The sequence below is a fragment of the Ambystoma mexicanum genome, chromosome 9 (genome assembly GCF_040938575.1).
Source record: "Ambystoma mexicanum isolate Mex_15411 chromosome 9, UKY_AmexF1_1, whole genome shotgun sequence".
Lineage (NCBI taxonomy): Eukaryota > Metazoa > Chordata > Amphibia > Caudata > Ambystomatidae > Ambystoma > Ambystoma mexicanum.
Genome location: NC_090931.1, coordinates 1540330234 through 1540345613, shown reverse-complemented (window position 1 = coordinate 1540345613; position 15380 = coordinate 1540330234). Strand labels below are relative to the sequence as shown.

At 46.3% G+C, this 15380-nt stretch overlaps 1 protein-coding gene across 2 annotated transcripts in view; it reads right to left on the bottom strand.

Moving 5' to 3' along the window:
• Positions 1–15380, bottom strand: part of LOC138489478 (zinc finger protein 883-like) — a 156758-nt gene that overhangs the window by 113638 nt on the left and 27740 nt on the right. For both annotated transcript variants that reach the window (XM_069617213.1, XM_069617214.1), the window contains 3 exons: positions 11412–11486; positions 9959–10081; positions 7143–7217 (listed from right to left, as the gene is read on the bottom strand). In XM_069617213.1, coding sequence (XP_069473314.1) covers positions 7143–7217; positions 9959–10081; positions 11412–11486 — 273 coding nt within the window. The remainder of the gene's footprint in view (positions 1–7142; positions 7218–9958; positions 10082–11411; positions 11487–15380) is intronic.

Genomic DNA, 15380 nt, shown 5'->3' with positions numbered 1-15380 from the left:
GGGCTTTCCTCCCAAACAGTTTCAGCTGATCTTTTTTCATTACGGAGCAGTTTTAGGTCGGAGGTAAACCATTTATTTAGGTGGGAGGTGGGTTTGGCCTTTCGCAGTTTTTGAGGGGCAATCTGGTTGATTGCTTGCTCCATCGTGGTGTTGTAACTATCGACTAAGTCGGCAGGGTCTTTGTCAACATTAAGTGGAAGGTTGGAAATGGGTTGTAGCAGTAGCAGTAAGTGGTCTAGCGTTAAAGTTACACTTGTTCCTGGCTAGGTAGGGAGGGACAGTAGTTATGTTGGGATTGGGGAGTGCTTTTTCCTGTATGGTGAAGGTGATGCAATGGTGGTCGGACCATGCACAAGGTTCATTATTGCAGTTGAGGTCAGTCAACCAATCCAGAGTTCTACCTTTGTCGTGGGTGGGTACAAGGATACGTAATTTGAAGCCGAGCTGTGAGATGGTATTCTCAAGAGCGTTAGCGTTCGTGTCTTTAGGGTCATGGAGGCCTAGGTACAGGTCCTCTAGCAGGATAATCTGAGATCCAGGTTTGGTGTTTTGTGTAAGAAGGGTTGAATTGTCTTCCTCGAATGAGGAGATGGGGCCAGGTGGTCGATAGATGAGGTGTAAAAGTAGGGTGCGGGTAGGTGAGAGAGGTAGTTTGACTGAGAGTAGCTCTGCGGAAGGTAGGTGGGTGCTAGAGAACTCTGTGAGGCCAAGGTGAGTTTTGGCAATGAACGCTACACCGCCCCCTTTTCCTAGGTTCTATCAGCTCTAATGATGGTATAGTTGTCCGGAAGGGCTAGGTCCTGAGTCAGGTTTCTGAGATGGTGACAAGGTCTAATTGGTTAGTGATAATGAAGTCAGCAATATCCGTAGAATGAGCTACTAGGGAGCAGGCATTGATCAGGGCTCCTTTGATGTCAGGTGATGGTGATGTCAGGTGACGTGGTGGTGTTAGGTTTACTGACATTTGAGGGTGTGGGGGGCCTGTGTGCTGCACAGTGTGTCGATCCTGAGGTGGGACTCGAGGCCCCCTGTGATGTGGCATGGAAGGTGCTTGGAGTCGGGAACCGGGGGCTGGACCCTAGTGTAGCATTCCTCTTAGTGAGTGAGCACGGGACCAGTGGTGTAGGAGGTGAGGCAAAGCGGCAGATCCATTCTTCTGGGGTGAGTGGACTCAGGGTAGCCAGGTTATAGTGGGCGGCAGGTGAGGTGTTGATTAGGGTGGAGAGCTGGAAGAAGAGTGGCCAACATGAGAGCTATACTGCAAAGGTGGGCCATTCGTGTGAATACTGCACACAGTGTCAAAGGATGTGTGTAAAACTGTGTACGTTTTGGGAGAGTGTTGCTGAGCCGCCAGGCTGAAGGATTGTGATACGCGGAGTGAGCGGTGTTACAGTGATGGGCGGGACAGGACATGTGGATCTAATGCACCAGGCAAATAGTGCTGAACTGGCATTATTAGGAGTTGATGATGGGCAGTGCTGTGGCTGGCAGGGATCATTCGATTAGTACTCGGTCCGAAGCAGAGTCAGTGACCGAGGTGAGATCTAAGGCTAGCAAAAACCAGTGCGTGGCAATAGTAGCTATCAATGTAGGGTCTGGGAGTGCAAGGACAGTTGTAAGGCTAACAAAACAGGTGAATAGCAGTGGAAACAATGTATTAGGGTGCAAGAGCAGCTCTGAAGGCTAACAATACAGTTGAGTAGCAGTGGAGACAAAGTAGTAGCATGCAAGAACAGTTCTAAAGGCTAACAGAACAGGTAGGTATGAATGGTAACAGTAAATGCAAGGTCTAGGACTTTGCAACCAGATCGAAAGGCTAACAAGACAAATGAATGGCAATGGAGGCAATCAAGGTAGGGTCTGGTGCTGAACTGTAGGGAGTTAAGTCATCGAACAGGGATTAAAATGGATAGCTACTAAGGCTAGGCAAGCCTATCAGGGTACAGTGGCATTAGATCAAGTGAGAGACTGGGGAGGCAAGCTGGCGGTGCAGGTAGGAGCCAAGAGTGCTAGAGGCAGAAGTGGTCCGACGCTGCTGTTGTGCCGCCTATGCTAGTTACAGGGCGTGTTGCATAAAGCAGTGAAGAGCGTAGTAATCCAGAAATAGTCAAAGAAGCAGTCGTGCCACAGAGGCAGGTATACTTGCAAAAGGGTTCGTTTGTTTGGGTGCATACATTAGCACATACAGCAGTCGAAGATTAGCTTAACTGGATACCAGCATGATTACGCATATAGAACCAGAATCACCGGGCAGATGCTAGATGTTTGGCAAAGTACAATCAAGGGGCGTGTGCGACTTACATTCTTGTGATGCACTGGTCGAGGCCATACTGTCGTGCTGCTTATAGCTTTCCAGAACGACTGGTTCAATGGTAGTGTGGCCTTGTGTAGACTGCGTAGTCTAGGATCCATGCCCTGCAATAATTACATAAGCCCAAAAACCTGCTACATTTTCTTAACAGTACTGGGCCTAGGGGTTGCGCGTGCTGCCGTCGCCATATATGGTAATACTTTTTCCCGTTTGCAAAAATATCTTTTTCCCGTTTGCAAAAATGTGTTGTCCTAAGTATAGTACCTCCTGTTGCCAGTATTGTAGCTTCTATTTATCTGTTTTGTACCCTTTGTGACCCATCAATTGCAATAATGCAACAGAATCCCAATGCACTGATGTTCATTTTCACTACATACCAACCGATCATCCACATACTGGATGATTTGTGTTAAGCATTTTACTTCAATGTAATCTGTACTGGGGTCACATCTCTCAGTAACCCAACATCATGTGGACTTACAGTCCATAATTGTGCTGGCAAATAGTGCATGTCCTCCTAAAATAAATAAAAACGCCTGGGTCACCACTACCATCAGGGGGCACTGTACCTTCCAATGCTGCACCATGATATCACAGGGGATGCAGATTCCCAAAATGATCTCCCCATTTTGCTCTCTGTCCTCAAATAACTCATCAGTCATTTCCTTCAATTGTACTGTCAGATCTACACATAATACTGTGCGCCACTCGCACCCGTCCTGGTCTGTTCCAATCAGGACTACTCTTTTGTCTGACACTACTAGTCCTTATAAATCTAATGACAATATTGTCCCTGCCACCATCTCGGGTGGCACCATGGGTTGGAAAATAAAATCTGTGGGCACTCGCCAACACTTGGTCGCAATTGGAGGCACTACTTTTACTAATACCTTAATACTATACACATAAATATATTTAGGACCACAGGAACCCCATGGACTACGGACTCCCTTGCCATTGCATTGATTATTACTATTGTTTGAGCTACACACATCCTTGGAGTGGAACACACTACCCCTTGATCTGTGAATGATACAGTTATATTTATTGTACTGAGCAGATCCCTACCCAACAAGTTCACAGGAGAACTCTCTGAATATAACTAGGGGGCTCCTACTCCCCCCCCCACACTTGTATATCCAGCTTCTCAGTGTATGGAACTGTAGAAATAGCCCCAGAGTATCCCTGCAGGTAAAGAGTTTTACCTGATAATGGAAAGATCCCCTCCATGATGCATGATTTAGTTGCACTTGAATCTACCATAAATATAAATTGCCTGTTTCCTATTTTCGCTTCCACCAAGGGCTCCTCTTCAGGGCGTGCGGTTATCAATACGATTGGACACCCGAGTGCTCTCTGTGGGCTGTCCTAATCAGAATATGTATTTGTCACGGAGAATGAAAGCTGGCCACCGTTGCCATTGCAACTCCTTGGAAAGGGGCGCCTGTTCCCCCTGTCATCCTGTTAAATTGTGTTCTCTCGCCCTGCTGTAGTTGCCCACGTTGCCCTTGCCTGTCAGCCCCATAAGGGAACTTATTTTGACCACCTCGCCCAAATTGCAGTTGTCCCATTCCTTGAGGCCCTTGGAATCCCTGCCCTGGAGGTGATGGCCCATAATTAAATCCCATCCCATGCCTGTTCCTGCACTCCCTTGGGAAATGCCCCATCTGCCGCAATACTAGCACTGTGATGGTCCCAATCCTCCTCCCCGGGGCACTATCCTCCCAAAGCCTCCTGCGCTTTCTTCTCGAAATCCTCCTCTTCCCCTTGGTGCTCCTTCATACTGCCACTGTGGGTTGGGGTACAGTCCCCCAACCCCATTGTACCTATCCTCCTTCGCCCCATAGTGCGGCAATTGTGGCATTCCCAATTTGTTGAGTGTCTCCTGCCCTTTCCCCCTGAGCGGGTGCCTTCACTGATGCTTGAACAACAACCTTATTTAGTTTCTTTTCCATTCGTTTTGCCTCGTCCAAATGCCGCTTCTAGGCTGTCTCCCTTCCTGCTCCTTGATTCTCTTACAATTGTGGACTATTATACTTTGTATATCTGGCCACCCTTTGGCTTCAATTCCCACAATTTTATCTAGTGCCTTCTGGACCTCTTTTGGTATTCCCCTCTTTATGATAAAATTGAAAAACGGTACTGTCTCAACTCCCCACATTTCCTGTAACTTAAGAATAAACCCTACTGGGTCCTCATCACCCATTGTGCACTGCATTAAAGAATATAAGTCAGGGGTATCTGGTTACATCCTTCGTAGGGCATCCCAGACCCTTGCCTCATCAATGTCTGCTCCATCATGTTCATTATCTGCAAGACTTAGCCCAGCCCTTGCCCATATGTCCCCAGACTGGTCTCCAACTATGGTGACAAGTAGACTCTTAAAGTCTCCTAGTTCTACGGCTACCCCTGCTGTTTGTTTTTCATCGATCCATTTACTAGCTCTTGCGATAAGCTTGGGGAGAGCTTTAATCAAATTACTTTTGTCCATTTGAGGCCATGGCACATACTGCGTTATCCCTACTCCTTTATGTAATAAGAGGCATCTGCATGTGTCTTGTCTTCTACCCCTTTTTTTTTTTAGTATTCTTCTGATCTTGTACTAGCACCATTAAATCTGGTCTATCCCTCCCCACTGCCTCTTGTGGCAAGGACGGATTTCTCGCCACCTCCTCTCCTTCTTGCCCTGCCTCTTCAGTATTTCTACCACCTTGATCTTCCCCTCCATTATCCCTTGCTTGTTCTACTTGTTGTCCCAGGATTGTCAATACACTATGCCCATCGTCTTTTTCAACACAAACATGTCTTATTGGCCCAGGGTTCAATCTAACCATAAGGTCTCCTGGTCAACCTACTTTTACACACACACGCCCTGCTTCAGTGAGCGGAGAGGATTTCTTTTAAAATGACTTCTACTAAAAAAGCTCAGGAGACACGTGTTTTTTTGATTTAGGGGACCGGTCACTATCGATGGCCGTGGCTGACGGGCCTGGGGCTTCGCAAAGATCGGGGGCAAGAAACCAGGGTCACGTCAAAGGTCACCACAGAAAGGTAGCCCAACTACAGGGGTACCCCTTAATTATAAATGTGCCTCCAATCACGCTCACACCAGATTAAAGTTCACCCCTCTAGGGAATTAAGGCCAAAAGTTGTATCTTGCAAGGATAGCAAGTTTAATCTTTATAGAAAATGAGGATGTGGGGGGCCAAGAACGCTGCTCCCTGAACGGCATTCTGCCCATGACCGTTCCAAACTCCTGCAGACTGGTGCCAGGCAGGAGCCTAATATACTGTTTAACTTGGTTACTGGTTACATAGCTCATCTAAAACTGTCCTTCCCTTACAAGGGATGCTGCAGTCATCCTTCCTGCATGGCTGGGTTTCCGGTTAGGGCAAACTACTTAGCATACTGCTAGCCTATGCAAGAATACATTGTAGCTCCTGTTTATCATCATTTTGCTTTATTATAAATATTTTTATATAAACACATTTTCCTGTCATACTCTCCATACTTCACTCAATATACTCATATTTTATCTGGTCCAGATAAAATATATACCCCTTAAAACCTTATTTTCCCATAATTTTACATTGTGTACATGAGGCCCAGCCTGCCTGGGTTTTTTGATGGACATGAAACAGCTGCTAAGTTACCCGCAGGCCTGCCAGCGCTACCAGAGCACCACAGCAATGCCTGTAGTCTATTTTGAGCACAGGCTGCATTCTTTCCGGGAAGGGAGGGGAAGTATTTTTGACTCATACTGTGCTAAGAACTGCATAAGTTTTAACATTCACAAATTCATTCAGCTAATGGTTATTTACATATTTAAATACTAACTATCTTCATTTAGTGGCCCCCCATGTCTGTGTGTGATTATATTTGCATGAAAAAGACTTTCTCGGTGCTATAGAGCTTTAGAAACAGTCACAGAAGTCTTGCCTAATTGTAAAGTGCTTGGGGTGTGCAGGATGGCTCTAGCTCCTGCTCCTCCCCAACACAGGGCCAGTCAAATAAAGATTAGAGTTCTATGTTAGCATAGTATGTTCAGGCAGGTCAGTCAAATAAAGATCAGTCCACACTGACCTGGAGAGGGACCGAGAAAGGAACTATCTATCTCTAAAATGATGGAAATAACAATCAAGTATTTCAAATGGTTGTGCATACAGCTGAAAAGGGGTTATTATAGGCACATGTAAACGAAGATGAAATGAGTTAGAAAGGGAGCCATGAATCACAGTTTAATAAGGAGTTAGAAAGGTAGCCATGATTGTTGGCATACCGAAGTGACAAAGCCTACAAGACATTGCATACAGAAGACGGGCAGGGCCTATAACATGCTGCAGACATGAGTCTGCACCCGATACATAGCACGTGATCAGTGAGAGGGTGCGTAGACAAAGGTCTGAAGCAAGGCATTAGAACATGTGACCTAGTAAGGCAGTGATGTGCAGGCAAGACTATCTTCACAAATGTTTCTTTCTAAAGGTCATGAGAGCCACCAGTATTCTACTACGCCCCGTTCATTACCAAGAAATGAATACAAGAGGCTGGTTTTGGAGGGTCAGGGACTCATTCGTTCTGATACTCGTCGGGTTGATTCCATACATTGCAATGAAAATAAACTGATGCCATTACCTGTTGCAAACCGGACGTGCAAGTGGAGCTTTGCTTCGAGCAGAAGACTTGCAACGTACCAGGTCTCGTACCATTGTGAGAAGTATAGACCACTGAGCGATCTCAGCAAGGGCTTCAATCAGTGCCGGATTCATCTATCTACACGAGGGGAACTGCCTTTCTCACAAAGAGCCTCTCACGCACATGGTTAACTCACCCGGCTCGAAGTCCAAGCTTCTCCTTCCTACTTCCTCTCCACAAGGACCAATGAAAATCGAACCAGAGTCTTCAGCTTCCCTCAAACAGATCATGAAGAACAAGTTACCAAATGTTCAGTGTTTCAGAAAGTAAACAGTGTGAATTTTAACCAATGAAAAATGCATGCTTAAACTGACATCATCCACTAAGTTGATTGAACATTTAAAATGTAAAGGTTTACAGGTTTAACACTTTAATGTCCCCAGTATTCAAAACAGTTGTGTATGGATGGATGTTAGGCAGAATCCTGTGCAGTTCCCTTAGGGACCACTGCAAAAGATTTAAGACTACAGGTGGTTGGCAGTAAACCCAATTGGTAGCAGTCTGTACCACCCAGATTTACCTGGTAGCTGTGGCTGAGCAGTCAGACCTCTCTCAAGAAGAGTTAGGCAGTATGTAGAGTATACACAATAGGGCTAAAACACAGTAGAGCAAACAAACACTGACCAGAGCTTTGTATAAAATGTCTAGAGTTATTTATTTAAAACACACTTGAGGAATATACTAGCACTCTCAATCAAAACCAAGTTAAAACACAGTCAGGTAAAGGATACACACCTCCCTTAATAACTATCAGACAAGTCAGGATTAAAGCACACTATTTGTTAAGACAGAAGTGAGCGCTTAACCTAGATGGCGCTCCAATAGTTTGGTTAAAAAGGGAGAGAAAAGGCAGAGCATAAGATAAAACAGTTCCCAACACATTTTAAGAGTTCAGAGCAAGGGAAGAAAGGCAGGTTATACTGTAGAGCCAAAGTTCATAGACCAGGCCCACTTTAAGTGGAGCAAAGCAAAATGTGCCCAGGATCACAGGGTTTAAAGTGCACTAAAAGTCTTTGCAGAGTGTCAAAAAGAGGTTGGTATAGTTCAAGAAACAAAGTTTAGCAGGTCTGGAGCCAACCCAGTATAGAAGCCAAGGATTTAAGGGTCACCTTGAGCCAGGCAGGACACAGTACCTTAAATGGGAAGGAAGCTCCAGCGGGGGCAGTTGTTCCTGGCAATCGTTGCAGTTCATTGTTCCAGCCAGAGGAAGAGAGGATCTCGTCGAGGAGGAGGTTTGGAGTCGTTGCACTGCACAGGGATGAAACCAGCCGCGGAGTTCCCGATTAAAAGGTGCTGTCCTTTTATTCATGGTCAAAAGTGGTGAGCTTGGCTATCCGGCTGCCGGGGTGCTTGGCACGGGCGATTTGACGAAGTAACATCTTTGGAAGTGAAAAATGGCAAACTGGTTGGTCCTACCAGGTCAAAGGGAGAAGACTCTCTAGCAGAAGATCTTCTCTGTCGTTGGAAAAGTGGTGAGTTTGTTGCAGCAGGGCTTCACCGGTGGTGTCGTCGGGTTGCAGGTGGCTCAGCTTCTTCCCTCTTCGGATTCTAAGGTCCTGTGGCGACTTCTGAAGTTCCAGTCCCAAAGGTCCTGCTATTATGCAGAAAAACCCCCATTCATCAGCCTAGCTGTAAATCACACAGGCTAGGTGGTGAGCTGGGCGGCTCACCACTGGGCCAATCAGAGTAGAGTGCGACTTGGGTTGCCAAGGCAACGAAGTCCAGGATGCCTATTCCCCCCTCCACCCCTCTCTATGAAACCAGACAGAGTGGCACCACTTGGAGGGCTTCTGTGGAGAAGCCCGCCAAACTAGTGGAACAAAGTGCTCGACCTTGGTCAGAGTTACAGAGACGGACACAAACGCCATTTTGGAACCGAGTTCTGGCAAAAAGACCCAAACCGTAGATTTAACATTAATTAAATAAAGCGGCGGTATCTTTAACATTGCACCAAAAAAGAAAATCCCATAGAGAATATTCCTGGGGAATATTTTGCATGGTAACCACTGCCACCAGCCAGAAACTCGACAAGGGGGGACTGGACAGTGCCCCCTTGAAAACAGACCCAGGGGCAAATATATTAACCCCTTCCAGTACTTCCACAATATGATAGTTTGTACTGGTTCTGTTCACAATTTTGGACTAGTAAAGCCAATGGTGACTTTACATGCCCTGGGAGACAGTAGTCAGTCCCAGGGTATGGAGTCTATGTTTGGGGGTCACTGTGACACCCCTGTGGTACTGCACTGAGGGTGCTGTGTAACACACACACTAAAACAGATGATGCCCTATGGAGTAAAAAGAGGTTACCCCTTAGCCCATGAACACATACAAAGTCAAAAGTACACCTCAAGTCATGCCTAAGAGTGGGAGGAAAAGAGTCTCACTCTTAGCAGGAGAAACAAACAACCCCCAAAAATCCAGCAAAGCTGCTGGGGGACTCACTAGCTTTGGGAAATAAGCCTTAAAAGTGAATTCTCCCTAACAATGGAAAAGCAGAGCTTCTCAAACAGTAACGGTCAAGCGCTTAGAGCTTTTGATTTGCTTCCTATGCTCCTCTTAAACAGCCACACGTTTCATGACACTTTGTCTACGAGTGCCGCACTGGCTCTTGTGAGAGGCGATCAGGGGCATAGTTTGTGGTCACTGGGCGCAAGTGGGACCTTGAAAAGCAGTCTGCAAACCACCATAGTGCTTTCTGTGGCCAAGCAGTAAAGGTGTTGCCATCCCAAATGTTAAAATAAATCTACTGTCTTGAGGCTACAACCAAGTCTTGCAACAGATGTGGTACTGACGATAACAGTATAGCAGCATGGGTTAACATGCTGAACACTTGGCTGGTCTGATTCTGAGGGTTGTAGAATATTATTATGGGCGAGGTATAGCACGTCATCGTGCTTTACGAAGCGTGGTATTCGTGTATTTTGAATTTGAGAGGCACAGATAACATACCATGCCCTGAGCCGAGAAGAACAGTCTTTCTTCTGCTTCCTTCTTTGTCTGAAGTTTGGATCAGGTGTAGGCTTTCCTCTCTCTTTATGATGAATGACTCTTCAGAATCGCTGCTTGTCTCGCCTGTTGTAAACCAATTATTTAAACAGAGTAGTTTTAGTTCAGAAGAGAAGAAAGAGACAGCTTAAGCCAATGGGTTTTAAGATCTTAACAAAATGATAAAGGGTCTGGAAACGCCTGGAGCGTCACAGGCTGATGGGGTTCCTCTCTCCTTACACCCTCACTTCCTTTCTCTCATCTATCTTCTCCCCCAGCAGCTTTGATCTAATGACCTCAGCCTTTAGTATCTTCCTTTGGCTCTGGATCCACTGAACACATAATATGCAAAACAACCTTTGCATTACACGTCGCACAAGACAACTCCACCCTGCGTCACACCATTTTCATACAGGTATCCTTCCCAATTCCTTTACTGCACAAATATCTTCCCTGCCTGTATCAAAGCAGCTGTTTGAGTTGTCAAAACTCCCCTTCTTAACCTGCAGGAGTAGCGGGTCATTAGGGATGGGGTTGGTCCGGCCGCTACCCGATTAGCCAGCTCGCAAGCGGTTGAGGTGGATTCCACGGGCTCGCTACTTACTAGGAGATGAGATAACTCCTACAAGGATCCCCGGAGGCGAGGGAAGCATGGAGACTTAGCGGGCGAGAGGTTCCAGGAGGCCCAAGCACCATCAGGGTTTCAATGTGGAGAAGCACGGAAGCATTATCAGAAGGACCACAATCCCTGTGGAACTTCCCAGACAGCTCGCCATGCACTGCTTGAGCCGCACCGCAAATACACAGCGTTCAGTATATGTTCAAATGAACATTTCCTGAGTGCAGATCAGGACACAGAGGCAAACACATGTAGCATGCCACAAACTCCAGAAGGAACCAGAGCAGACGAAGCCCAGGAGAGATGGAACCAGAAGGGTGCGCATTCCACGTTAAGGTAAGACCCAAGATGGCGCTGACTACTGTGCTGCCATTTTAACACTTGCCGACCCTCGGAGCAAATCATGGTCATGATCCAATTCACCAATCTGGGTCAGATTTAAAACAAGCGGTAGCCAACGGGAGGTATCGATACAGGAAGAATGGCCAATCAGCCTCCGGGATGCAAACCCCAAATAAATCTAAACTATGGGAAGCAAGGGACAAAACTCAGCCACAGGGGAGAAGGATAAAAGGGTCATGCAACAAACCTGGTGCACAGAACCAGGATGAGTATTAATCATCAGCTAACATATCCCCAATCATGCAACGATCAGGAGTGTCTGCAAGATGCTCAGTTGAGAGGACTACCTGGGCTGGGCCAGCAATGCAAGCACGCAGTATCAGGTGTGTGTTACAGCAAAGACGTCTTTCCTGCTAAAGTGAAGCTTCAGAAGCCCTCAGGGCACTGCTAACTCACCCGGGACTGGGTCCATGCTCCTTCTCCTGATTGCGGCTACAGGATTATGAAGAATAATTGAAGCAAGGTCTTCCCCTATAGTCAAACAAAAGTCAGCATTTAGAAAAGAAACAGGGAGAAGTTAACGACTAATATGTGCAAAAGGAGGGGAGTTAAACCAGTTAAAATGCATGTAACCAATGCCACCATTCTCTAGATTTAGGCTTCAGAGGCCACCGACGATATGTTGATGATCGGGGGAGGGGGGGATTAGGAGAGTTATGATCGGGTGGGGGGGGATTAGGAGAGTTATTGAAAAAGAACAAAGCCGAGCATCAGGTTTGCATAGACAAACTCACATTTGGCTGAACGGCCAGGAACCAATGAAGCATAATGCATGAGATTCATCCCACTTTCAATCAGCCGCAGCAAAAACAAATGCCCATCCCTTGTGTTTAGAAACTAGTCGCTGCATTTCTACAAGTACCGGCATGCGGACACTTTTCCAAATTTCAACTCTCTCTCTGCCCCTCAGCAAGCAGGACACTCAGGCTTTACAAATTACCTCACTTCCACCCAATAGGGGCACAATGACATCCCAGGCCTTGCAAATTCTTACAAATCCCACTAGACCTGCAGGACGAGTTCCTTACTTTAGATACTCGACCTAAGGGAAATGCACTTGCCCTAAGGTGAAGGGTGACAAAATACTTACCAGTGCTTTTCGAAGAGGGGGCGTGTGCGACTTACATTCTTGTGATGCACTGGTCGAGGCCATACTGTCGTGCTGCTTATAGCTTTCCAGAACGACTGGTTCAATGGTAGTGTGGGCTTGTGTAGACTGCGTAGTCTAGGATCCATGCCCTGCAATAATTACATAAGCCCAAAAACCTGCTACATTTTCTTAACAGTACTGGGCCTAGGGGTTGCGCGTGCTGCCGTCGCCATATATGGTAATACTTTTTCCCGTTTGCAAAAATATCTTTTTCCCGTTTGCAAAAATGTGTTGTCCTAAGTATAGTACCTCCTGTTGCCAGTATTGTAGCTTCTATTTATCTGTTTTGTACCCTTTGTGACCCATCAATTGCAATAATGCAACAGAATCCCAATGCACTGATGTTCATTTTCACTACATACCAACCGATCTTCCACATACTGGATGATTTGTGTTAAGCATTTTACTTCAATGTAATCTGTACTGGGGTCACATCTCTCAGTAACCCAACATCATGTGGACTTACAGTCCATAATTGTGCTGGCAAATAGTGCATGTCCTCCTAAAATAAATAAAAACGCCTGGGTCACCACTACCATCAGGGGGCACTGTACCTTCCAATGCTGCACCATGATATCACAGGGGATGCAGATTCCCAAAATGATCTCCCCATTTTGCTCTCTGTCCTCAAATAACTCATCAGTCATTTCCTTCAATTGTACTGTCAGATCTACACATAATACTGTGCGCCACTCGCACCCGTCCTGGTCTGTTCCAATCAGGACTACTCTTTTGTCTGACACTACTAGTCCTTATAAATCTAATGACAATATTGTCCCTGCCACCATCTCGGGTGGCACCATGGGTTGGAAAATAAAATCTGTGGGCACTCGCCAACACTTGGTCGCAATTGGAGGCACTACTTTTACTAATACCTTAATACTATACACATAAATATATTTAGGACCACAGGAACCCCATGGACTACGGACTCCCTTGCCATTGCATTGATTATTACTATTGTTTGAGCTACACACATCCTTGGAGTGGAACACACTACCCCTTGATCTGTGAATGATACAGTTATATTTATTGTACTGAGCAGATCCCTACCCAACAAGTTCACAGGAGAACTCTCTGAATATAACTAGGGGGCTCCTACTCCCCCCCCCACACTTGTATATCCAGCTTCTCAGTGTATGGAACTGTAGAAATAGCCCCAGAGTATCCCTGCAGGTAAAGAGTTTTACCTGATAATGGAAAGATCCCCTCCATGATGCATGATTTAGTTGCACTTGAATCTACCATAAATATAAATTGCCTGTTTCCTATTTTCGCTTCCACCAAGGGCTCCTCTTCAGGGCGTGCGGTTATCAATACGATTGGACACCCGAGTGCTCTCTGTGGGCTGTCCTAATCAGAATATGTATTTGTCACGGAGAATGAAAGCTGGCCACCGTTGCCATTGCAACTCCTTGGAAAGGGGCGCCTGTTCCCCCTGTCATCCTGTTAAATTGTGTTCTCTCGCCCTGCTGTAGTTGCCCACGTTGCCCTTGCCTGTCAGCCCCATAAGGGAACTTATTTTGACCACCTCGCCCAAATTGCAGTTGTCCCATTCCTTGAGGCCCTTGGAATCCCTGCCCTGGAGGTGATGGCCCATAATTAAATCCCATCCCATGCCTGTTCCTGCACTCCCTTGGGAAATGCCCCATCTGCCGCAATACTAGCACTGTGATGGTCCCAATCCTCCTCCCCGGGGCACTATCCTCCCAAAGCCTCCTGCGCTTTCTTCTCGAAATCCTCCTCTTCCCCTTGGTGCTCCTTCATACTGCCACTGTGGGTTGGGGTACAGTCCCCCAACCCCATTGTACCTATCCTCCTTCGCCCCATAGTGCGGCAATTGTGGCATTCCCAATTTGTTGAGTGTCTCCTGCCCTTTCCCCCTGAGCGGGTGCCTTCACTGATGCTTGAACAACAACCTTATTTAGTTTCTTTTCCATTCGTTTTGCCTCGTCCAAATGCCGCTTCTAGGCTGTCTCCCTTCCTGCTCCTTGATTCTCTTACAATTGTGGACTATTATACTTTGTATATCTGGCCACCCTTTGGCTTCAATTCCCACAATTTTATCTAGTGCCTTCTGGACCTCTTTTGGTATTCCCCTCTTTATGATAAAATTGAAAAACGGTACTGTCTCAACTCCCCACATTTCCTGTAACTTAAGAATAAACCCTACTGGGTCCTCATCACCCATTGTGCACTGCATTAAAGAATATAAGTCAGGGGTATCTGGTTACATCCTTCGTAGGGCATCCCAGACCCTTGCCTCATCAATGTCTGCTCCATCATGTTCATTATCTGCAAGACTTAGCCCAGCCCTTGCCCATATGTCCCCAGACTGGTCTCCAACTATGGTGACAAGTAGACTCTTAAAGTCTCCTAGTTCTACGGCTACCCCTGCTGTTTGTTTTTCATCGATCCATTTACTAGCTCTTGCGATAAGCTTGGGGAGAGCTTTAATCAAATTACTTTTGTCCATTTGAGGCCATGGCACATACTGCGTTATCCCTACTCCTTTATGTAATAAGAGGCATCTGCATGTGTCTTGTCTTCTACCCCTTTTTTTTTTTAGTATTCTTCTGATCTTGTACTAGCACCATTAAATCTGGTCTATCCCTCCCCACTGCCTCTTGTGGCAAGGACGGATTTCTCGCCACCTCCTCTCCTTCTTGCCCTGCCTCTTCAGTATTTCTACCACCTTGATCTTCCCCTCCATTATCCCTTGCTTGTTCTACTTGTTGTCCCAGGATTGTCAATACACTATGCCCATCGTCTTTTTCAACACAAACATGTCTTATTGGCCCAGGGTTCAATCTAACCATAAGGTCTCCTGGTCAACCTACTTTTACACACACACGCCCTGCTTCAGTGAGCGGAGAGGATTTCTTTTAAAATGACTTCTACTAAAAAAGCTCAGGAGACACGTGTTTTTTTGATTTAGGGGACCGGTCACTATCGATGGCCGTGGCTGACGGGCCTGGGGCTTCGCAAAGATCGGGGGCAAGAAACCAGGGTCACGTCAAAGGTCACCACAGAAAGGTAGCCCAACTACAGGGGTACCCCTTAATTATAAATGTGCCTCCAATCACGCTCACACCAGATTAAAGTTCACCCCTCTAGGGAATTAAGGCCAAAAGTTGTATCTTGCAAGGATAGCAAGTTTAATCTTTATAGAAAATGAGGATGTGGGGGGCCAAGAACGCTGCTCCCTGAACGGC